The sequence below is a fragment of the Hemiscyllium ocellatum genome, chromosome 37 (assembly GCF_020745735.1).
Source record: "Hemiscyllium ocellatum isolate sHemOce1 chromosome 37, sHemOce1.pat.X.cur, whole genome shotgun sequence".
Taxonomy (NCBI): Eukaryota; Metazoa; Chordata; class Chondrichthyes; order Orectolobiformes; family Hemiscylliidae; genus Hemiscyllium; species Hemiscyllium ocellatum.
In genome coordinates, this window is record NC_083437.1 from 43,705,902 (window position 1) to 43,730,761 (window position 24,860).

Sequence of the window (24,860 nt, forward strand, 5' to 3'; positions counted from 1 at the left end):
TCCACTATCACCTGATGAAGGAGCATCGCTCTGAAAGCTAGTGTGCTTCCAATTAAACCTGTTGGACTATAACCTGGTGTTGTGTGATTTTTAACTTTCTGTTTATGTTTTATATATCCACCATCCGCATTTCTTTGTTTTACTTTATTCGAGTCCAAATCCACATTTTATACACTAACTAATTTTCAGCATCTATAGATGTGGGTGGCACAGTGGTTAGCAGTGGTTGAGACCGGGGTTCAATTCCCACCTCAGGCAACTGACTGTGTGGAGTTTGCACATTCTCCCCATGTCTGCGTGGGTTTCATCCGGTTTCCTCCCATAGTCCAAAAATGTGCAGGTTACGTGAATTGGCCATGCTAAATTGCCCATAGTGTTAGTAGAAGGGGTAAATGTAGGGGAATGGGTCTGGGTGGGTGGTGGGTAGGGCCGTAGGGCCTGTTTCCACAGTGTAAGTAATCTAATGTGAAAAGAAAATCAATTCACAAAGTTGAGAATGTAGGAGTATTGAGTTAGGAATAAATCTAAAATTTAGAAAGAAATTTTAAAAATATGATGGCATCTGATTATGTGAAATAGCTACAGTATGTTAGTTCTATTAAGGGTGTTAATGCTTGACTGAGCGTCGACATTCAACTGTTAAGATTCTGTTTTAGTCTTGCTACATTTTGGAAGGAGGCTGGCTCAATATTAGTGGCTGTCTTTTATTGTTTTGTGATACGTAAGCCTGTTCCTCAAACATACACATCAGTTCATAGAATGGTAACTCAGCTTGTACCAATTCCTCACCATTTCCCTATACACCGACAGATAATTAAGTAATTCTCTTTGGAAAGTCTGATTGAATTGCCTGTACCACCCACTTGCAGTGAATTCCAGCACTTAACCACATGCTGTGCTTATAAAAAAAGAGACTTTCCTCAGATCATTTTTGGCTCTTTTGCTATTCTGCTTAAGTCAGCATCTTGGTTCTCAAACTTCTTGCCAATGGAAAATAAACCTCCTTATCTACTCTGTTCAAATTCCCCATGATTTTGGAGATCTGTACAAATCTTCCCTCAATTTTGTCTTTTCTAAGGAGAATAGCTCCTGCTTCTCAACTCTATCCATGACACAAAGTTGTACAAATAAAACTTATAATACACCTAGAGATTTGTTTCATTTCACATCACCAGTAAGCGTATGGAATGAGCTGCCAGAAGGTCTGTTGAAGGCTAATACAATTGCAACATTTAAAACATATCTGGATGGGTATATGAATAGGAAGGGTTTGGAGTATATGGGCCGGGTGCTGGCAAGTGGGACTAGATGTGGTTAGGATATCTGGTCGGCATGGACGAGTTGGACTGAAAGGTCTGTTTCCGTACCATACATCTCTAAGAAGTTTTCCTCCTCTCTCTACAAGAATCTCAGTGAGTCTCTCTCTCACTGCAACCCCCAGGTCATCCCCTCTGCCCTGAAGCTCTTCAAACATGTCCTGAAACAGACTCCTACCTGTCTATCTTCCTTTCCACGTATCCACTCCATCCTCCTCTCTGACCTATCACCTTCATCCCCACCCCCATTCACCCATTGTACTCTTTGCTACCTTCCCCCACCCTCCTCTCTGACCTATCACCTCCATCCCCACCCCCATTCACCTATTGTACTCTATGCTACTTTCTCCCCACCCACACACCCCCCTCTCATTTATCTCTCCACTCTGCAGGCACCCTGCCTCTATCCCTGATGAAGGGCCTCTGCCCAAAACATCGATTCTCCTGCTCCTCGGATGCTGCCTGACCTGCTGTGCTTTTCCAGCAACACTCTAATATAGACTCTGGTTTCCAGCATCTATGGTCCTTGTTTTTACGTCTATGACTCTATCTCCAAAACTGACATTTTCATTTCCTGTTTGTGTCTTATGGAACATAGCAGTGAATGCATAGAGAGCTCAGACATGAATCATGAACTAAGTTTTAACCTTTCCTACTGGAAAGGTAGGTTGCATTTACTCTTGCATAGGATTCCTCTGGCACACACAGTATTTATTGCCCATTCCTAATTGCCCTTAAACTTAATTGATAGTCCAATTAAGAATCAACCACATTGCTGTGGTTCTGGAGGCCAGGTACGGAAGGCAGATTTTCTTCCTTAGGGACATTGAAGAGTTAAATGCGTTTTTACAGCAAACAGTGAGAATTCCATGGTCACAATTATTGAAACTAGTTTTAAATTCCATATTTTGTCAATTTCTAACATGATAGGATTTGAGCTGAATAATAGATGAGCCTCTGGATTACCGCTACACTACCATCTCCCTTTAATTAATTGAGTGATTTACCTGCTGATTTCTCACCCGATCCAATCAACTGCAAACACAATCTATTCTATCCTCCAATATGGATAATAGCAAAGGGACTCAAACGATACTGGTGAGATCCTTTTTAAGCATTCAAATCATCATGCAATTAAGTCACTGGGTGTGATTGACATTTTAACTCCAGTGTGAGTGGAGAAGCTACAGCAACTTTTTCACCAGATAAAGTCAACTGAGTAAAGCATCTGAAATATAAGAGGTCCTGGATGTACGTTTGCTCGCTGAGCTGGCAAGTTCGTTTTCAGACGTTTCTTCACCATACTAAGTGTAACATCATCGGTGAGCCTCTGGTGAAGCACTGGTGTTATGGCCCTCTTTTTATTTATGTGTTTAGGTTTCTTAGGGTTGGTAATGTCATTTCCTGTGGTGATGTCATTTTCTGTTCCTTTTCTTGGGGTGGTAAATGGAATCCAAGTCAATGTATTTGTTGATAGAGTTTCGGTTAGAGTGCCATGCTTCTAGGAATTCTCACGTGTGTCTCTGTTTGGAACTACAAAGAGCAGAGGAAAATCACCGATACAGTGTATTCAAAAAGAATGAGTACCCAATGAACACAGTCCACCGATTTCTTAGCAACGAACCTAAACAAGCAGCAAAATGTGTCCAGAAACCCTAGCCACTCTTCCCTACATCAAAGACATCTTGGAAATGACTGCCAGACTACTCAGCCCTCTTGGCATCATTGTAGCCCACAAACCTACCAACAAGCCAAACAGAGACACACACGAGAATTCCTAGAAGTATGGCATTCCAACTGGAACCCTATCAACAAGCACATCAAGTTAGACTCATCTACCACCCCCTGAGAAAAACAGCAGGAAATGACATCATCACAGGAAATGACACCGCCACAAGAAATGACATCACCAACCCAAAGAAACCCAAACATACAAATAGAAAGCAGGAATCATCAACTTCGTCCGGAGGCCCACTGAAGATGCTACCTTGGCATCATGGTAGCCCACAAGCCCACTGACACACTAAAACAGCAGCTAATGAACTTGAAAGACCCTATACAGGGAACAAGCAAAACTAATGTCATTTACAAAATACCGTGCAAGAACTGTAACAAACACTACGTTGGACAAACAGGCAGAAAACTAACCACCAGGATACATGAACATCAACTAGCCACAAAATGACATGACCCTCTCTCACTAGTATCCTTACATGCAGATGAGGAAGGGCACCACTTTGACTGGGACAACACATCCATCTTAGGACAAGCCAAACAGAGACACGCATGAGTATCCCTAGAAGCATGGCATTCCAACTGGAACTCTATCAACAAACACATTGAGCTGGATCTCATTTACCACCCACTGAGAAAAAGAACAGGAAAGACATCACTGCAGGAAATGACATCATCAACCCAAACAAACCTAAGTACATAAATAAAAAGCAGGTCATACCACCAGTGCTTCATCGGAGGCTCACTGATGATGTAACCTAGTATGGTGACAAAATGTCTGAAAATAAACCTGCCAGCTCAAACTTACATCCAGAACTTCAATTTGAGCTACAAATCTCAAAACTCGCTAATATAGGAGGTTCTTTTGGTAAGTTTCTCTTTACTTTCGTCTATGGAGTCATGAGATTCAGGCTTACTTCATCCATCCCAGTTGGTATACTTACCAGAGCATCATATGGACCCTTAGCTGCCCGGTTTTCACATTCCACTAGCTACTTGCTGACCAGGTGAAGTAGTTACTGGCAGCTTCCTAATAAGGCCCTGAGATTAAACGTGCTGAGGCCTCATTCTACCACTTTTGGATTCTGATGTACAAAGAATAAGGATTCTGGAATCTCACTGCAATTATGTCACTTCCACAATTCCTGATTTGTAGACTTATGCCACATTTGCCTCAAGCAATTTTACCAATGTTGGCAGGAGTGTGCGCCTGGTAAAAGGGTGCTTGATCTCATTTTTTTTCTTTAGATCATCTAAGTCAGAAAGATGTGCTCTATGACTCCATGTGCAGGAATATAATAGCTGTACAGATTTTGCTTCCAGAGTACAGGCTGTATGAAACTGTTCAAAAGTGAGGACTGCAGATGCTGGAGATCAGAATCAAGATTAGAGTGGTGCTAGAAAAGCACTGTAGGTCAGGTAGCATCCGACGAGCAGGAAAATCGATGTTTCGGGCAAAAGCCCTTCATCATTCCTGATGAAGGTTTTTTTCTGAAACGTTAATTTTCCTGCTCCTCATATGCTGCCTGACCTGCTGTGCTTTTCCAGCACCACTCTAATCTTGACCTTATATGAGATTGTTACCTACCAGTACAGGACAGAGTTAGGGCTACAGCTCAGGCTATATTGAGTTTATTTGGCTGTTATTGAAATCTGATGATTGTATTATAATGTGTTGATATTCAGACCCACAATGTAAATAAGGTAGATTTCATAGCTCTAAAGCCTCACATCCACATCTGTAGAAAACCTCTTATATTTGAAACAATTCTGTGCAAAACAACGTTGCCATTGTAGTCACATCTCCATACATCATTTGAGCAGAGATCATTAGCAATGTCTCTCAGCTATTTAGTGATTAACAGAGGTACACATTATAACAACAAACTATGTAAGCTATTGTTACATATGAGCACATTCCAGTCCTGAAAGATAATAGAAAAACAGATTTATTCAAAATCTTAGGAACTGTGTGAATATTATAACAAAATCATTGCAGGGAGGGGAATATCATGAGGAAAGAATGGAATCAGTAAAATTTGGACCAGAGGCACTGATAGAACAGCAGCCTTGATGATAAAAATGGAGAATCTATGACTCTAAGAGATTACACATCTTTATCCAGAGTCATTGACATTGGTAGCAAGGGCACTTTCTAACCCAGATAGGCAAGGGAAATTTATCTTCAAAGTCTAAAAATGTAAAAGCTGTCACAATTCCACCTGTGCCAAAAATATCATCTCAAAGGCAGTAGGTAATTACAAATGTTTGAAAATACCATATATAGCAACCTAAGATAAGAGGAAGGCCATTCAGCCACTTGAACCTGTTCCATCATTCAGTTAAATTATGATTGTCTGTATTTTAATTCCAGTTACCAGCCTCAATTCCACAATTGGTAATATCTTCCCCAACAAAAATTTGTCAACCTCAGTTTCAAATATTTCAATTGAACCTCAGACTCAGCAGCTTTTTGGAAGTTTCAGATATCTCATTCCTTGTGCAATAACATTTTGTTGCTTTGTTATTGGTTGTATGCAGAAGTTGAATTATGTTTGAGTTCTGGTAATGTTGCCTAATCTGGCTCTTGATTCACCGTGTAAAGGCCCAGTCACAGCTTGGTCAGTGGTAATGTGCTACAACATTGGCTAAAATATCATTCCACTTTCAGCTCACACACCGCCATGTGAAAGTTCAACATGATCTAATAGAATATACTCCTAATATTTGTTTCATTCAACTATCTATACCATATTACAACTAGTAGTAACTCTGAATTCAAAACTGCGATGGCACAAGTTAGAAAATGTGGCTGATACACGCAGTTCTGGTTGTCCCATTATAGGAAGGAAGTGGAAGCATTGGAAAGGGTGCAGAGGGGATTTACTATGATGTTGCCTCGTATGGAGGGAAGATTTTATGGGGAAAGGCTGAGGGACTTGAAGCTGTTTTCATTAGAGAAAAGAAGGTTAAGAGGTGACTTAATAGAGACATACAAGATGATCAGAGGATTGGATAGGGTGGACAGTGAGACACCTTTTCCTCGGATGGTGATGCTTTAAACTGAGGGGTGATAGATATAGGACAGATGTTAGAGGTAGGTTCTTTACTCAGAGAGTAGTAGGGGCATGGATTGCCCTGCCTGCAGCAGTAGGAGACTCACCAACTTTCAGGGCATTTAAATGATCGTTGAATGGATAGATGAGTGATAATGGAATAGTGTGAGATAGAAGAGCTTCAGATCACTTTCACAGGTCGGCACAACTTCAAGGTCTGAAGGGCCAGTACTGCGCTGTTATGTTCTATGTTCTATGATATCTCATATTTATCAATAAAGTTCAAGTATTAAACATATGAGTAAACCTAACTTTCAGAATGGCAACAGCATTAGTTGATTTCAGCTGAGGAAAATATAACAGAATTACATTATTGCATTCTTCAATGGGTTCAACTCAACAAATTACTTTTCTAAGATTTTGGTAAATTGCTTGTTAGGATTAAGATTTGGCTTTTATACCTTAGCTCTGTTGGCTGGGTAGCAATGCAGTGTAATTCCTGCAGAGGTTACCATGAAGGACTCTGCTTCTCAACCTCATTCCAATGATGCTGGATTGTGGTGACAAAATACTTTTTACTGTATCTTCAATCTATGTATGACAATAAATAAATCATTCACTCATTCAAGTCTAGTACCCCTCAGGCTAAACCACCACCAGTTGTCTCTCTCTAATGAGTAAGTAGCTCTATGGTCCAGTAAGGCTATGATAATTTTACTACAGACTTTAACCAGAAATGGTGAGATTGGATTTGCAACATCACTGGGGTCTAGAATGGGTTCAGGATTCCATCTGCATGGAAAGAGGCAGAGTATGTATGTTTTGAAAGTCACATTTCCATAAGGTATCCCTGAATCCTACCCCTTCTAAATGTGATTTTCATTGTATTTCTCAAAATAGAATGGTGTCAATCTCAACTCTTAAATGCTGAGCATGCTCAGGCTGGAGGTTTGTCTCTTGTTATAGCACATGCTGCAAAATCTGAATGCTGCCAGCAGATCAGGTGACCACAAAATCGCCTGCAACTTCTGTGATTTTTCTTCCGATCAGTGCAGATATACACCAGGAGTTAATGTTCCATATGTTAATTTTTAATGAGCTTTTTAAACTATCTAATGAATATGCAGCCAAGAATTATAATCGAACTGGCTAAGACAAATATTATTTTTAGTAAGAATTCAAAAGAAATACAAATTTGTTACAATCAAATTCATTTACCTATAAATGTAAATGCTGTTAGCAAGGTGATTGCATTTTGCTTCAGGGTAGAAGGGAACTGTAACCCAGTAGTGCCGACATCCATAAAGATAGTGAAGCACATTTATTATTTTGATATCAGTAACATTACTGATAGGTAGGCAGTATGAGTACTTTGAAACCAGCTAACTGCCTATAATTTAGATGCATTTTTGCTATTTTCCAATTGAACAATGGATACTATTATGCAGTTCATAAAAAGACTGAAATAAATCCCTTCCCTGGAGAAAACCTCAATAGTGTTGTTCTTAGAATCTGGGTTTGTCATCTTCCTCCATCAATTTCTTATTCACATGGGCTGTAAATAAACTACCTAAACTAATGCGGCTTTTGTGATTATAATTGTCATCAGAAAATGGAGCCCTTCAGAAACCGGTTAATGCCATCGTTATAAAAGTCGACTAAAATTTGCACCTGTGCATGATCTGAAAAGGTTAACTAATCTCTTCTTTCAAAAACCTCCCTCCAATTTCATCTCCCCACCCCACCTTTCTAACACTGCCCTTTTTTTGGCACATCCCCACAAGTGGCAAGAGTTATCTCATATTTAACACTTCCTGAATTTCCTGCACTCTCCTATCCTCTAACGTAAGTCTCCTTGACAGCAATGTTTTCAAATTTTTGGGCTTCAAGATCTCAAATCCTCTTGTCTATTTTAAAACTCTGCATAAAACCATCTCTGATCAAAGTCTTAGTCACTCATTCCAATTCTTCCTCTTTGCTCACATCTTTGTGAAAGATGTTAGAATCTTCTTAACATTCAAGGCAACATGCAGCAAATTGTTGCTATTGTCTTCAGTACGCCAAGCTACGTTGTTGGACGTGTTATATTGCCTTACTTGTTGAGTTGGATGTGATAGATCTGCCATCTGCTGTCCCTCAATTTGGGAATAGTATGAACCCAAGTTCACAATTTTCTCCCTTCTGAATAGAGCCATTCTCAACCTGCATATCTTTGAGTATTTAGCGAAAGGTGCCCCTTGAGATAGTGGGATCTGGAGGGCAGAACCTGCGTTCCTTTCTTCACTTTTCTCTGCTGCTCTGCTTCACCTTTAAGGCATTTGGACTCAAAGTGTAATGCAGCTTGCTGGAGAAGTTGTAGCCATTTGAACAATTGGTAACGAGTCCCTTCTAGTCATTAGTGTCAATGCTGGCATGCCTCAAGGATTTGGAGGTGCAAGCGTTGGACTGGGGTGTACAAAGTTAAAAATCACACAGCACCCTCCAACAGGTTTATTTGGAAGCAGTAACTTTGGGAGCGCTGCTGCTCCATCTGGTGGACAACCATCTGATGAAGGAGCAGCGCTCTGAAAGCTAGTGCTTCCAAATAAACCTGTTGGACCATAACCTGGTGTGTGATTTTTAATTTTGTATGCCTCAAGGAGAGCTTCACAGTCTCTTTGAAGTGTTCTCTTTGTCCTCCTCTGGAACAATAGTCATTTGAGAGCTGAGAGAATAAAAGCTGGAGGGGCAGCAGTTTTTGGTCATCCAGACACACTGTTAGTCCATCAGCGTTGATTTTGTAGGAGTTTTGCTCGAACACTTGTGAATCTGTTTTCAAAAGAGAAACTTCCATTTGTTAGGAACATAAGAGCAGTATTATGCCATTCAGCCTAACAATCTCATTGTATTCAATCAAATCTGTATATCAAATCTATTTAGTTAGACTAACAAAAATCTAACCCTTTTAATGTTGAAACTTCTGTTTTTGGGGAGATAGCCTTTGCTTCCATTCTTTGTACCATCCATTTTCTACCTTTAACTTTGAGGTCATAGACCTTGGAGAAATTGAGGACTGCAGATGCTGGAGATCAGAGTCAAAAAGTGCAGCACTGGAAAAGCACAACCAATCAGGCAGTATCCGAGGAGCAGGAGAGTCAATGTTTCAAGCATAAGCTCTTCATCAGGAATGTGGGTGGTGGTGGTGGTGGGGTCCCCAATGGGGGCTAAGAGATAAATGGGAGTGGGGTGGGGCTGGGTGGAAGGTAACGGGGAATGCGATAGGTAGATGAAGGGTGGTGATAATGGGTCGGAGCAGAGGGTAAAGCAGATAGGTGGGAAGGAAGATGGACAGGTCAGACAATTTAAGAGGGTGGTGCCGAGTTGGGGGTTTGGATCTGGGATAAGGTGGGGGAGGGGGGTTGGGAGATGAGGAAGCCAATTTCATCATCTCCCCTCCCCCCACTTTATCCCAGGTTATACACCTTGTCAAATTTTCTTCACTGGAGGAGAGAACTTTTCCATCTTGAGGCAATCACCTTCCTATCAAATTAAATACTGCATGTTGATTAGATCTTATTGAAAAAACATCTAAACTGAGTGCATGCAAGCCATGTTTATGCAATCTTTCTGATATATCATCCCTTTAAAGCTTGGTTTTGTCAGTGAATTTGTACAATACCCCCTTCCAAAGCAATAGATGATTCCTGACGCCTAAACTGAATGTGGTATTCCATTTGAGCCTTGGTGATGGACTTTATAACTAAAGCGTGACCTCCTTACTTTTGAAATACCATCTGAAAAAACATATATCATATGCTATATGTCATCCTGGCTCGGCAATATGTACTTGTTATGGTTAAGTCTATTTCCATAATTATTCAGTGTCCACATACATCTTTTCACAGGAATTGCTGGATAACAGAGAGAAATTCATAGACAATGATGTAAAATTTTATTTCTTTCCCATTTTTTGCATAACTGCTCTTCCAAATGACACTTATCACCCTCTCAATTTGTCTTTTAATTTTGAAAAAGTGACCATTACCAGATGTCCTATATATATTCAATGATTTTGGAATTAGTTTTTATGAGTTGTTACATTCCTTGCTGGCTACTCAGATATAGGTCTAATTCCAATCTAAATTCTACTTTGTTTTATAGAAGTCTTGGAATAAAAGGCCATGACTTCAATTTTTCAATATCTGTTCTTTTTCTAATTCATTTATGGGTTTGAGTTGATTTATTGTCACATGTACCAAGATACAGTGAAAAGTGCAGTTTTGTGTGCTACTTAGTCAGATTATACCATAAAAACTGCATCAGGGTAGCAGAGCGGAGTGCAGAATACAGTGTTACAGCCATGGAGAAGATGAAAATATAGAGATCGAAAGTAATATTTGAGAGATCCGTTCAAAAGTCTGACAACAGCGGGAAAGAAGCAGTTGTTGAATCTGTTCATCCATGTGTAACCGGGGTGGGAAGGCTCTTTGATTACTTTGGTTGCTTTCCATGGATCTTGCGGTTGATTCAGTCAGGCTTTCTTGAGTTTGGGTCACTGTGGGGTCAGGTTTTGTTCCTGGGTTGTGCAGAAGTGGGTACTGCAGATGCTGGAGATTAGAGTCAAGATTAAAGTGGTGCTGGAAAAGCACAGCAGATCAGGCAGCATCTGAGGAGCAGGAAAATCGCGTTTCGGGTAAAAGCCTGATTCCTGAAGAAGGGCTTTTGCCCGAAAAGTCAATTTTCCTGCTCCTCGGATGCTGCCTGACCTGCTATGTTTTTCCAGCACCACTCTAATCTTGTTCCTGGGCTGGTCAGGCTTCGGTTCTGGGTTTCTGCGAGGTCTGGGTCGTCGGGCTTGCGAGAGACTGGAAAGCTTCTGATCCGTCTGGCCTTGTGGTTCCAGTCTCAGTTGTGGATGACATTTATTGGTCATCCTTAATTTCCCTTAAGAACATAATGAGTTGCTTTCATGAACTACTGCACTCCATATGGTGTTGATACACCCACAGTACTATTATGTAAGGAGTAGCAGAAAGTTGACCTGTGCTGTGTGACTCAGAGGGCAACTTGCAGATGATAACTTACTCATGCACCTGCTGTCCTTTGGCCAGGTTTGGCCAGCAACCAGTTCCACAAATAGATCGAATTCATTATGAATTGAAATGTGTAGCTTTATTATCTGTCAGGATAGGTGCATTGAAAACAGAAACACTGGAAGTACAATACTCAACAAGTCTGGCAGCATTTGTGGAGAGAGAAACAGACATAACATTTCAGATCCATCGTCTATGATATGTTCTGCAACTAAACTAGAAACAAAAATGGAAATTGCTGGAAAAATCTGCACGTTTGGCAGCATCTGTGAAGAGAAATCAGAATTAACGTTTCAGGCCCAGTGACCTTTCCTCAGAACTGATGGTAGTTAGGAAAATGTCAGTTTATATGCAGATGATATAAATGCATATAGACCAACATTTTCTTAGCTGCAAGGTTTGTGAAGGTTTGTAGCTCAGGTTGAGGTTTAGGGTGTAGGTTTGCTCACTGAGCTGTGGGTTTGATATCCAGACGTTTCATTACCTGGCTCGGTAACATCATCAGTGGCGACCTCCACGTGAAGCGAAGCTGTTGTCTCCTGCTTTCTATTTATATGTTTGTCCTGGATGGGGTTCCTGGGTGATGTCATTTCCTGTTCGTTTTCTGAGGAGTTGATAGATGGCATCTAGATCTGTGTGCTTGTTTATGGCGTTGTGGTTGGAGTGCCAGGCCTCTAGGAATTCTCTGGCATGTCTTTGCTTAGCCTGTCCCAGGTAATGAAACATCTGGATATCAAACCTACAGCTCAGCGAGCAAACCTACACCCTAAAGTTTCTTAGCTACCATCAGTTCTGAGGAAGGATCACCAGACCCAAAGCATTAACTCTGATGTTTCTTCACAGATGTTGCCAGACCTGCTGAGTTTTTCTAGTAACTTCCGTTTTTTGTTTCTATTTACAGCATCCACAGTTCTTTTGGTTTTCACTTAGGCTGCAACTAAACTACCTCTTTACATTTATGTTCAGATTAAGTAATAAATTAATTCAAAAAGATACAAAAAAGATCTTCCATTTCAAAGTTGAAATTAGTCTGCAAGGGGTTAATAAACCCTCCTTTAGAAATTTGCTCAGAATGTTATATTTCTTTGGATTAGTTCAACCATTAAGTGAAGTGTTTGAGAAAGGAGGCTGAGAATGGGTGTAAATTACTTCTACTACTTCATGGAGCCTGATGTCTTTGTCAGAAAGAAAATGTAGCAACCAAACTTGTAGTTTTATTCTGAGGGCAGCTTTCATCCACAGCAATTTCTGTTGAAGTAGATAAACAAACAAATATTTGACACTCATAAATTTTCCAGAACAGAAGGGGTCCATTTGTCTCACTGTATCATTGCCAAGTTTTCTGAAAGATCAACATTGCCAGGACCTGAACCTATCCTCATTCAATTCACACCTGCACTTCCAGCAGAGATCAGGAGCAGGATCCTGGCCTGAATTTCCAATCAATTCTTAAGGATCAGCAATGACAAGAATCACAGAATTATACAGCATGCCTGTGCGGAGCCAGCACTCCAAGGAGTGGGACTCCTCTTTCACATAGTCCTGCAAAGTTCTCCTTTTCAAATTCTCACCCAACTCCTTTTTTGAGAAGCACTATTAAATATTTTGTCACTTTTTAGGCAGCAAATTCCAAAATTGATCAGCTTAATGCATAAAATAATTCTCCTCATCTCTCTGGTTCTTTTGTCAATCATCTTAAAATCTATGCTTTTGGATTAATGATCCACCTGCTAGTGAAAGGAGTTTCTTTCTATGTACTTTATCCCACCTCTCCCCTTAACCTCCTGTGCCTTAAGGAGAACAACCCATGTTTCTCAAAACTCTCTGCACACACAGTAAGAGCTCACTGCCATAATACAACATTTGCATGTTAAAGCTAATACGATTACGAGTTGTCAGTTTGACTATTATGTACTAATTGACTGAATTTCTTCAAGTGAGAGCTGAACTCATTTCCACTGTCAATGCGCAAGTTCCCTTCCAGGATTCTTGTGGCATGATGTTGGTATCCTTACCTCTACACAACAAGGTCTGGGTGCAAATCCCACCTGCTTCGGATGTGCTTTAACAGATCTGAAAAGTTTGATTAGAAATATTCGCAAGATCCCCTTCACGTTGCACACCAATCTTACTTGGAACTCCATTTTTATGAATATGTGGATCTACACATCCATTCCCTCCCTGTTGCTGCATCAAAATCCCGGAACTCCCTCCCGAATAGCTCTGTGGGTCTGCCTACACCACATGGAGCGCAGCAGTTTAAGAAGGCAGCTCATCACAACTTTCACTGGGGAAGTAGGGACTGGGCATTGAAACCTGGCCCAGCCAGTAATGCTGGCTTCCCATAAAAGAATAAAAGGAAGTTGATACTGATGTTACTCAGAGTCAGAGAGGTCTTCTGGAGTTGAATTACCCCAGGGTCCTGGAGGAGTATTTACCATTTTTCTCCTCTTGCGGTTTAAATTTATTTTTAACATTTGGCGGATGATTACTGGCTTCTCGGTAGCCTGGACAGACTGCACATTGCGCGTAGGCAGTTATAGTTAGTGACTAATGGACCAGAGGTCCTTACCGGTCCATCTTTGTTCATATGTTCACTCAGTACCCCATCATTAAGGGCTGACCAAATGAGGATATTAAACATCTGATGCACTATTAGCACTCTTTCTCCCCCAGCACTCCACTCCCACTCCCTCACCCCAAACTATAGCATAAATACTGTCCCCTGCACACCACTAGGTCTGATGAAGAGCCACCTGGATTGGAAACTTGAGCTTGCTATCACTCCGTGAAAGCTGCCTGAGCCGCTGTGATCTCCAGCACTTTTCATTTTCAGTCCAGATTGCAGCATCTGCAGTAATTTACTGGTACATTAAACTCCTTATTTTATTACTTTCTTTCTTTCATGCTGAAATGTAGGTACTTCAACATGAATATTGACTAAATTGGTACAAAAGTATTGACAATATAATAAAGCATAAAACTCACCAAATTGTTAAGAACTTACCAAGACATTCAGTAATATTGTAATAAATACTTGCTTCCATGGTACCATACTTTTTCAGTTGCACAGTGTTTATGTGGGAATCGCTGTTTTTCCAATATGGGGAAATGCCCCTTTAAGTGTTGCACCGAGAGGGATGGAGTTGGCGCTATCTCTTTAACTGATCGCAGATTGTGGATGTGGGCAGAGATTGTTGGGTATTCAAGAGGAAAGGAGACTAGCTTCTAATTGCCTTTGGTGATAACACCGTTACATTCCGCGATCTGTCGAGAGCCCAGAAGAGAAGCTCAGGCTTCCACATCAACCACCTCCAACATGGCTAGGAGCCAAGCTCTCAGCTCTGCACCGACAGCCCTGCAGCACGGACAGGTCTCCCCTTAAATGAAGCGACATCCCTGCAGTCCCTAAGTTTAGGGAAATAAAATGGAATTGATCACGTTAAAATTCACAGCTCTGCTGTTACTGTGCGCGCAGCACCAGAAGTTTATACGGTAAGGAATGATAGTTCTTGACAATCGGATTCCGTCTCTTTCGAGTGGTTTTCTGGAGAGCTGGTAACTTTTTGTTCCCCGCGCGGATCTTGCAGCTTCTCTCAGTGAGAGAGGGAGGGCAGGCAGTGTTCAAACTGCTCGCTTTTCCTTCTGCTGCTGTCGGACAGAGGTATCTGTTCTCAGGTAAATTCGAGTTGCACCTTACACATGCATCATTAAATATATGTCTTTACCTATTCATCCGTATCACGTTATACTCTAGATATAGATGTGCGTTCACTTTGCGATCATTATTCTGCGTGGCTTTAACTGGTAACCGAGCGTTTGGGAGAGTCTGGCTTCACGGAGGAACCTCTTTCTGCGGGATTCTATTCCATTACGCCGACCTAGTTTCCATTTACTAAATATCCTGTGCTTTTGCTTCAATCACTTCCTTATTTCTCTGCAAATGTTTGCTAAGATTATTGTAAAAGACTTTAGATGAGAAAGAGCAAGGATAATACACACCAACCTGCCGGCCAGAATTCCACCCCAGCCCTTTCAATATTTTATGTGCTAGGTTTAGATTTTGGACAGTCTTGTAATTTCGTTTAGCGGAGAACAGAACATTGGCCGGCGGCATTGCGCTGTGATTTCACAACTCTCTCTGAAAGATGGTCATATTAATCATCTTTAATAGTTCAGACATTGCTAACTGCAACTCACTGCGCCTTCTGGTTTAATGGAACATTTATTCATGTTTGTCTTTCTGTCTGGTGAAGTTATTTGTGCGTTTTCGAGCTTTTTAAGGGAAGTGGTTCATTGTGTGTTCACACCAACCGCTGTCAGCCCTTCTAATTGATCATCACTCCAGGTTAAAGGGAAGAGCAGCAACATCATTTGAGAGCTCGGTGTGTGATTTGCCCCAGGCCAAGGTAAGGGTCACCCTGAGGGTTACAGGACATAGCCATTAACAGATGCAGCGAATTTTCAACAGTGATGGTGGAACAGCAAATAAAAACCCAGCAAACAGCTTCCAGGCAGAGGAGGTTGTGGGAAGAGCACTTGTGCTTCTTTTGAAGACACTTGAGGAAGGTGATGGGAAACCATCTCATGTACTCATGTATATTGCTCATCTTATCAGTAACTGAACAGGGAAGAGCAGGTACAGTGGGCAGGGGCAAACCTCAACACTGCAAGTGAAAGAGGAAAGTTTCTACCTTTAACAAATTGATTTTAAAAAGCAGGAAATACGCAAAATATTGCAGATGCAGGAAATCTGAAATAAATACAGACGGGAGCTGGCGACACTCAGCAGGTCTGATGGTATCGCAACTTCTGAAGAGTCATGAGGAAGGGAAACCTTAAGACGAGCTCTCTCTGTCTCCACAGATACTATGATGTGGAGGTGGAGGTGCCGGTGTTGGGTGGACAAAGTAAAAAATCGCACAACACCAGGTTATAGTTCAACAGTTAATGCTTCCAAATAAACCTGTTGGACACTAACCTGGTGTTGTGTGATTTTTAACTTTATCCACAGATTTCTCCAGCACGTTATGTTGTGATTTCACATCTCACCTCCTGTTATTTTAAGGTCTTTCTTCAATGAGTTTTGTTTAACCAAACTTTGGTTATCTCAATTCAGGTGGGTAGTAAGTTACAAACTAATTTTCAAATCTCCTGAGTTTAACTTCGATGTAAATCTTTTGAGTCTTTGATCTTTGAATTCACCTCTGAAACACCTTTGGCTGTTTTTCTATATGAGAAAAACCATATGAGTGCAAAAATATTTTGATGTTATTGGTGATGTAATAGAACCGGGATCATTTGTATATGAATTGCTTAACAAGTTGATATTTGTTGAAAGCATTATATTCTTATCAAAGTTTCATTAAAAATGTGTCCCGTTTGGAAAGTTGAAGGTGGGTTTGTATATTCAGGTTAGCTCCAAGTACAACCTGAACAAAAGATGTACATCTTTACAGTTGAAAGAAATAAGACCCAACACACTAAGGACTGACATTCCCTGTCTACCTCCTGTGCACCTGAGGGCATCGTAATTCTTCTGTGAATGTCCGAAATTTTAACAATGCCTGTTTACCCATCAGCTTTGAGCTCACTGACCTACATTGGTTACTGGTTCAGTAATGTTGAAATCTGTCTCCCTGTCATCTTGTCCAGCTCTACTGTCTTAGGGGTCTCTGTGCTGCTTCCGATATCGATAGCATCCCCGATTTTAATCACGCAACGATTGGCAGCTGCCAAGGTCTTAACCTCTTGAATACCTTCTCCAAATCTTTCAGATACTCTTCCTCCCTTTTCTCTGTTAAGATGCCTCTTTGAACAGGCTTTTGATGATCTGTCCCAATGTGTCCTCATGTGGCTCAATATAAAACGGGTTTTTTTTGTATCATTCCTAAGCAGCTCCTGGGGTGTCCCATTAAATACACGATATAAATAGAAATTGTTGTTGAAATAGAGCATTAAATATTAAAATATAACTGAAAATATTGCTCAATGGTATCTCAATCTGGAAATATTGAATATTTCAAAATACAATGCACAAAATAAATGGGGGAGTTTGCCTGCTTTAGGAATGCAAATGAAAGGGCAGAATAGCCTATCATCTTGAGCTTTCATTAGTTCTAAGGAAGTGATAGTGATGATAATCGTCAATGCCTTTTACAAGAAACTTTCACAGTGTATTATATTATGTCAGGCACATAGATTTTCCCATTAAATCAGTGTAGTTTGAGGTCTGTTTGCTGGAGCGACAACTTTCATTACATCCTTTTAAGAGAAGGAAATTCTATTGCTGATTTCTTAAATATGTTGCCAGAAAAAATGATGTTTTGCATGAGCAGTTACTATTATTAAACTGGCATCATATATTTGCAATATTCTCAGAGACTGGTGTAGGAGAAGCTGGTTCGAATTCATCGGACTTTGGCACAGATGCTGGGGAAGAAGAAATCTGCTCTGATGGGACAGGCTCAATTTGAATCATGCTGGGACTAGAATCCTGGTAAATCACATAACTAGAGCTGTGGATAGGGCTTCAAACTAATTCATTGGGGATGGGTAGGTTCTGTTGCATGGAAAAATTTACAGGGCTCAGCGAAGGCTATTATAGTTTCCTGAGCAAATGATAGGGCTGAGAGTGTGGAATTGGTCAGGATCTAACTTCAGGCACAGCAGATAAGGGTACGACAATGAGAAGAGGAGGGGGGAGGTGCGGTGTAGTCAACTGAGAGTGTCGTACTAAAATGCATGCAGTATATGCAACAAGATAAGTGAGTTGGTAGTGCAGATTGAAATTAGCATGTACGGTGTGTGTGGGTATCACAGAGATGTGAGTGCAAGAGCTGGGACTAAATAGCCAAGGATACACATCCTATCAAAAACACAGGCATAAGGCAGAGGGGGCAGGGTTGCCTTGTTAATAAGAAATGAAATTAAATCGAAAGCCCGAAGTGGTATAGAGTTGGAGAGGGTAGAAGCTGCAAGGGTAGAGCTAAGAAACCACAAAGGAAAACAGGCCCTTTGTGGGAGTAGTGTACAGGCCTCCGAGTAGTTGATAGGATGTGGGGAAGAAAATTAATCAGGAGATAAAAAAGACACATTAGAAATAATCATGGGGGGAGGGGGCTTCAATAAGCAAGTGGACTGGACATATCAGGTTGGTAACAGATCTCAAGAAAAGGAGTTTGTGATTGTCTGCAAGATTTTTTTCAAGAAGCTTGTGGTAGAGCCCACTAGGGAAGAGACAATTTTAGATTTGGTCATGTGAAACGAGGCAACTTTTATTCGGGAGCTTAAGGTGAAGGAACCCCTAGGAGGCAGTGACCATAATATGATAGAATTCACTCTGCAGTTTGAGAGGGAGAAGCTGACATCAGATCTAACAGTATTAGAATTGAGTGAAGGTAATTAAAAAGACATGGGGGAGGAGCTGGTCAGAGTTGATTGGAAAGGGGTCTTATAGGGAAGAGGTAGAGTAGCAATTGTGGGGTTTCTGAAGATAATTTGTGAGGCTCAGCAGAAATTCATCCCAAGGAAGAAGAATCATACTAAGGAGAGGACAAGACAACCGCTGCTGACAAGGGGAGTCAGGGACATTTTAAAAGCAAAAGGAAAAGCATTCAATGTGGTGAAATCAGTGGGAAACCAGAGGATTGGGAAGTTTTTAAAAGCCAGCAGGGAGTAAGTAAAAAAGCAATAAGGGAGGAGGAGATGAAATATGAGAATAAGCTAGCTAGTAAGACAAAGGAAAATAACATACTTTTTTTTAGATAGCTGAAAGTTAAGAGAGAGGCAAGAGTGGAAATTGGACCACTGGAGAATCAGACTGGGGAAATAATAATGGAGAGCGAAGAAATGACGGAAGAATTGAATAGGTTCTTTACATCAGTTTTCACACTGGACGACACAGGGACATACCAGAACATCAACAGAGTCAGAGGGCAGAAGTGAGTGCAATAACTGTCACTAAGGAGAAGGTGCTGGGGAAGCTGAAAGGTTTGAAGATTGATAATTCACCCAGACAAGATGGACTACACAGATTCTGAAGGAGATAGCTGAGGAGATTGTAGATGCATTGGCGTGATCTTTCAGGAGTCACTGGAGTCAGGGAGGGTGCCAGTTGACTGGAAAATAACTAATGTAACACCCCTATTTAAAAAGGGAGGGAGGCAGAAGACAGGAAACTATGGGGTTATCATATGTGGAATGGTTGAGGACTCTGGCACTGTACTTGATGAAATTTGGAAGAATGAGGGGGGCCTCATTAAAACTGATAGAATTCTGAGAGGGACAGATAGAATGGATGTGGAGAAGATGTTTCCACTAGTAGGTGAGACTAGGACCTGAGGGCAGTGCCTCATAGTGAAGGGGCAACTCATTAGAACTGAAATGAGCAGGAATTTCTTCAGTTAGAGGGTTGTTAATCTGTGGAACTCATTGCTGAAGAGGGCTGTACAGGCCAAGTCATTAATTCTCTTTAAGAAAGAAATAGGTAGGTTCTGGATTGAATATTTGAATACCTATAGTGTGGAAAGAGGCCATTTGACCCAACATGTCAGTACTGACCCTCCGAAGAGCATCCTACCCAGACCCAATCCCATCCCCATAACCTTGCATTCACCCTGACTAATATACCTAGCATGCACATCCCTAGACATTATGGGCAATTTAGCATTGCCAATCCACCTAACCTGCACATCTTTGGACTGTGGGAGGAAACCGGAGCATCTGGCGAAAACACATGCAGACATGGGGAGAAAGTGTAAACCCCACCCAAGGCTGGCAACAGCGCTGGCCACTGACCCACCATGCAGTTGGTAAGGGGATTAAGGGCTATGGAGACAAAACAGAAGGATGATGTTGACAATTTTGTCCACTATGATTAAATGGTGGAGTAGATTCGATAGGCTGAATGGCCTAATTCTGCTCCACATGTTACGGTCTAATCCACCCTTAATGATGGGATTTTGATATGGTGGTATGGAGCACCAGTATGATGTTCTCTGCAGAGCAACCCAGTCAATCCCATCTCCTGGGAACATTGATTTTTCTAGAAAAAAAGACACCACAAGGCTGTATGGATTTTGAAGTTGCAACATCAGTGAATTATTTTCGACATACAGCAGTGGTTTTCAGCAAGGTGTGCTCAGAGTCTCTATATCCAATGTCGAGAGTGCAGTTTATATTTAATTACTGTATAGATATTTTCAGTCAGTTAACATTCGCAGTCCGGCTAAAACATAACTTCAAACTCACCTCTTCATGGTGAAATGAAACTTTTAGGATCAGATTTATTTGTTCCCACTCCCCCAAAAAATTCTAATCTTTACAGAATTCAGTCCCACATGAATACTGTCTTCACCAAAATGGAATTTGGGTAATATTTTAATGGAAGGAAGTAGAAAGAAAAGACATATTTAGTGCGTGTGTATGTGTGAAGGATGTGATAGCTCTATTTAATGATTTACACCATCACCACAACACAATTAGGAAAGCATTTGTCAAACATATTCACCACGTCTTGTTAATTAATCATTCCCCTACAACTGTTATACATCTTGTAACTTAGGTTGTGAATTCAAAATACACAGTAACAAAGCAGTCAGTGCTTTAAGTACATGCTGACTCTTTGCAAAATCTGTTCAATTAGCCTCATGCTCCTGTTCTCCCTGTAGTACTGAAAGCTTTTCCTTTTTAAACAATTCTCTTTTGAAAGGTATTGTTTATTCAACTTCTACCACTCTTTTGGACAAAGTGCTCCAGATCATAAAAACTTATTGTATTAAAACCATTTCTTTTAAACTCCTGACCCACCATATTTCATCTCCCTGGATTTTTGGGAAATTGTTATAAATCTGTGAGGTCAAGTTTCTCTCTTGCCTGCATGTGGAAGCAATTTTCTCTCATCATCCTTGTGATGAGGATGACTCTCTCAGGGTGAGTCTGTAAGGAGTTGTACAGACCAATGTAGCTACTGCAGGCTCTGTTACACTTGGGGCAGAAGGTGGTCACGGGAAGGAATGGGTGGGTATTGGTGTGGCAGTGCGTTCCTTTTTCTGTTTTAATCCAGCTTCCACATTTTCCTGACGACAAGTCTTGAGGTGCTTGATGCCTTTCCGGATGCTTCGCCACTCTTGGCCATGATCCTTGGTCTTGGGCCAGTGATTCCCAGGTGTCTGTGAGAATGCTGCACATCACCAGTGAAGGCCATGACGGTATCACAGAAACTATCACCACCTGGGGATAGTTTTTCTCTAGCCGCTCTATGAAAACCCATCAGAATCTTGAACATTCCATAAAATCTCCTTTCAGTCATTCTGCTCAAAGAAGAGCAGTTCCAGCTTTATCTTCTTTCTGTTTAATTAGTCCTCCAGCCTGACACTGTCTGGTAAACCTCCATTGTACCTGCCCCAAGGTGTTGGCATCATACTTGAGGTATAGTGCCCAGAATTGATACAATATGCTAAATGAAGCCAATTCCACAAATTATAAAGGTTCACCATAACTTTCTAACTTCTGTCCTCTTTGCTTGTACTTTTAAAATATAAGTTTTTATTTTTATTTAATAACATTATCCACCAGTTCTTCTATCTTCAGTTATGTATGAGAATAGCAGATTTCATCTAGTTTTTGCATGTCCTTTAAAATTGCCGCATCTAGTTTATACCAATTCCTATCAAAATTTTACATCTTCTACTTTCGTAATGTCATTGTGGAACTCACATTCGCCAGAATGCTGCACAGATACTTACAACTCTCTGTTTCTTCTGTTTTTGGAGCATCCACTAAAAAAGGTAAGGGTTCCCCCACCTACTGGAAAAGAACATCTCCTCATTCCCTGTGATATTAAAAACAAAGGAAAATGTTTGATTTGATTTGATTTACTGTTGTCACATGCCCCTAAGTACAGTGAAAAGCTTTGTTTTGCAAGCAGTACAGGCAGATCATAGTAAACAAGGACATACAAATGATAGAGTGCTTAGACAGAATGAGGCAGACAAGGTTATGGCGGCACCGGAGGTGCACAAAGACAGACTTAGAATTTAGGTTTAAAAGTGGGGAACGGTAATAAGAAATGTGAGAATAAGATCTGCTGTCGAGAGCTTTTAAAGAGTGGCCTGGTTTGGCTTCAGTGCTATCTTGAATTCATCTGTTGAACTATCTCTGACGTACATATTACAGCAAATGTACCTTTTGCACATGTCATCTTTTGGACCGAATAATGGAATTTCAGGAAGTCTTGCAGAATTATGTTAGTACCCCTATCTCTGGTCCAGAAGCCCTGAATTCTGGTACCAAGCTGTAGAGGTTGTATCCACATACATAACATGGATGAATAGGTTGATTGATGCTTTTAATTACTTGATGGCAGGTGATAAGAGTGGAAGAGTTTCTGGGCCAGCCATCCTACGGAAGACAATAGCAAACCACTGCTGTACTTATGAGCATGGATCAATCCAATAGAAGTCCATGGTCCCATACATGGAAATAAGTACAGGAGAAAAGACTGGTGGACAGAATGGCAATTCAGTCTGAGGCTTCAGAATGATGTGCTGTTTTTCATTAACTGCCACAGTCACTAATAAATATGATAATCCTTTACAATGATCCACACACAATAGTGATACTTTAAAATACCTTGTACTACAATTCACCATTGCTGCAATGTCTGGGTGACAGCAGAAATCTCAGTGAATAGCAGTGGTGTGCTCATTCAAATGGCCTTTTTTCTGCTCTTGTGTCCCAATGCTCCAATATACTATATAACTGAAACACATAATTTCCTCACTTTTGATTCAGTTCTTGCAATCAACAGCATTTTAATACTTGCTGTACCTGCATGCTAACATTTTGCAATTCACCCACCCAGGTCCTTCTCTGTAATCTTGTCACTATTTAGATCATTTGCTTCTTCTTTACTGTGCCTGAAATAATTGAAATTTCACATTTTTCTACTTTATACTGCATTTGCCAGATCTTTGCCCACTCATGTAACCTATCTATGTATCTTTGTAGCTTCCTTATGTCCTCTTCACAACTTATTTTCCTAACTATTTTTGTGTCAACAGTAAAGTTAGCTTTGATCCTTTCATCCAAGGCATTTGTATAAATTGTAAAAATGCTGATGCTTCAGTACTGATCCTATGACACAAAACTTGCCTCCTCTCTTTTCCTGTTAGCTAGTCAGTTTTCAATCCTTGTCAATGCATTACTCTATCCACCAGGAGCTTTATTTTCTGCAATAATCTTTGATATGCACATTGTCAAATGCTTCCTGGAAATTTAAATGCAATAATGTTCCCCATTATTCAAAGTTGGGATATCTGGTTGGCATGGATGGGTTGGACCAAAGTATCTGTTTCCATGCTGTCCATCTCTATGACTCTATGACTCTCACTCTGATAACATGGTTAAAAATAATTTCTCTTTCCCAAAACCCTGATTACCTTGAAATTTTCAAGTGCCTTCAATGTCTTTAATAATAGTTTCTAAAAGCTTTCCCATGACAGATGTTAAGCTGACTGGTCTGTAGTTCCTTGCTGTCTGTCTCCTTCCTTGGAAAATTAAAAATCACACATCAATCAACCAACACTAGGCAATTCTTTTAAAAGCTGGGGACAAACTCAGTCATAATGCAGAGGGTGGTTAGTCTGTAGAGCCAACAATTTGCTCAGTACCACTTCTCTGGTGATGGTAATTTTCTTGAGTTACTCCCTCCCTATCATTTCTTGATTAACAACAATATCTGCAGTGTTCTGGTAAAGACTCTGCCCAATGAATCAGTTTAATTTATGTTGTCATGTCCTTGTGTTCTTTTAATAATTCTCTTGACACATTTTCTGTAAAATCAGTTCTAACTTTGTTTCCTCATTTAAAAAGAAATTGGAAACTTTCATCAAATGGAACAGAGGGTTCACATGCGTAATACTCTGAAAGTACCAGGCAAGTCAAAATAGTTTAGAGGATTTATAGACTCCTTGTTTTTATAGTAAAAAATGAGGTCTGCAGATGCTGGAGATCACAGCTGCAAATGTGTTGCTGGTCAAAGCACAGCAGGTTAGGCAGCATCTCAGGAATAGAGAATTCGACGTTTCGAGCATAAGCCCTTCATCAGGAATAAGAGAGAGAGAGCCAAGCCGGCTGAGATAAAAGGTAGGGAGGAGGGACTAGGGGGAGGGGCGATGGAGGTGGGATAGGTGGAAGGAGGTCAAGGTGAGGGTGATAGGCCGGAGTGGGGTGGGGGCGGAGAGGTCAGGAAGAGGATTGCAGGTTAGGAGGGCGGTGCTGAGTTGAGGGAACCGACTGAGACAAGGTGGGGGGAGGGGAAATGAGGAAGCTGGAGAAATCTGAATTCATACCTTGTGGTTGGAGGGTTCCCAGGCGGAAGATGAGGCGCTCCTCCTCCAGCCGTCGTGTAGTTGTGTTCTGCCGGTGGAGGAGTCCAAGGACCTGCATGTCCTCGGTGGAGTGGGAGGGGGAGTTAAAGTGTTGAGCCACGGGGTGATTGGGTTGGTTGGTTCGGGCGGCCCAGAGGTGTTCTCTGAAGCGTTCCGCAAGTAAGCGGCCTGTCTCACCAATATAGAGGAGGCCACATCGGGTGCAGCGGATGCAATAGATGATGTGTGTGGAGGTACAGGTGAACTTGTGGCGGATATGGAAGGATCCCTTGGGGCCTTGGAGGGAAG

At 41.1% G+C, this 24,860-nt stretch overlaps 1 protein-coding gene across 1 annotated transcript in view; it reads left to right on the forward strand.

Moving 5' to 3' along the window:
- Positions 1 to 14,386: 14,386 nt before the first annotated feature.
- The window catches only part of gabrd (gamma-aminobutyric acid type A receptor subunit delta), a 56,124-nt gene continuing 45,650 nt past the window's right edge, over positions 14,387 to 24,860 (forward strand). The window contains exon 1 of the mRNA XM_060851829.1: positions 14,387 to 14,673. Within this exon, the coding sequence (XP_060707812.1) occupies positions 14,606 to 14,673 (68 nt within the window). The 5' untranslated portion in view covers positions 14,387 to 14,605. The remainder of the gene's footprint in view (positions 14,674 to 24,860) is intronic.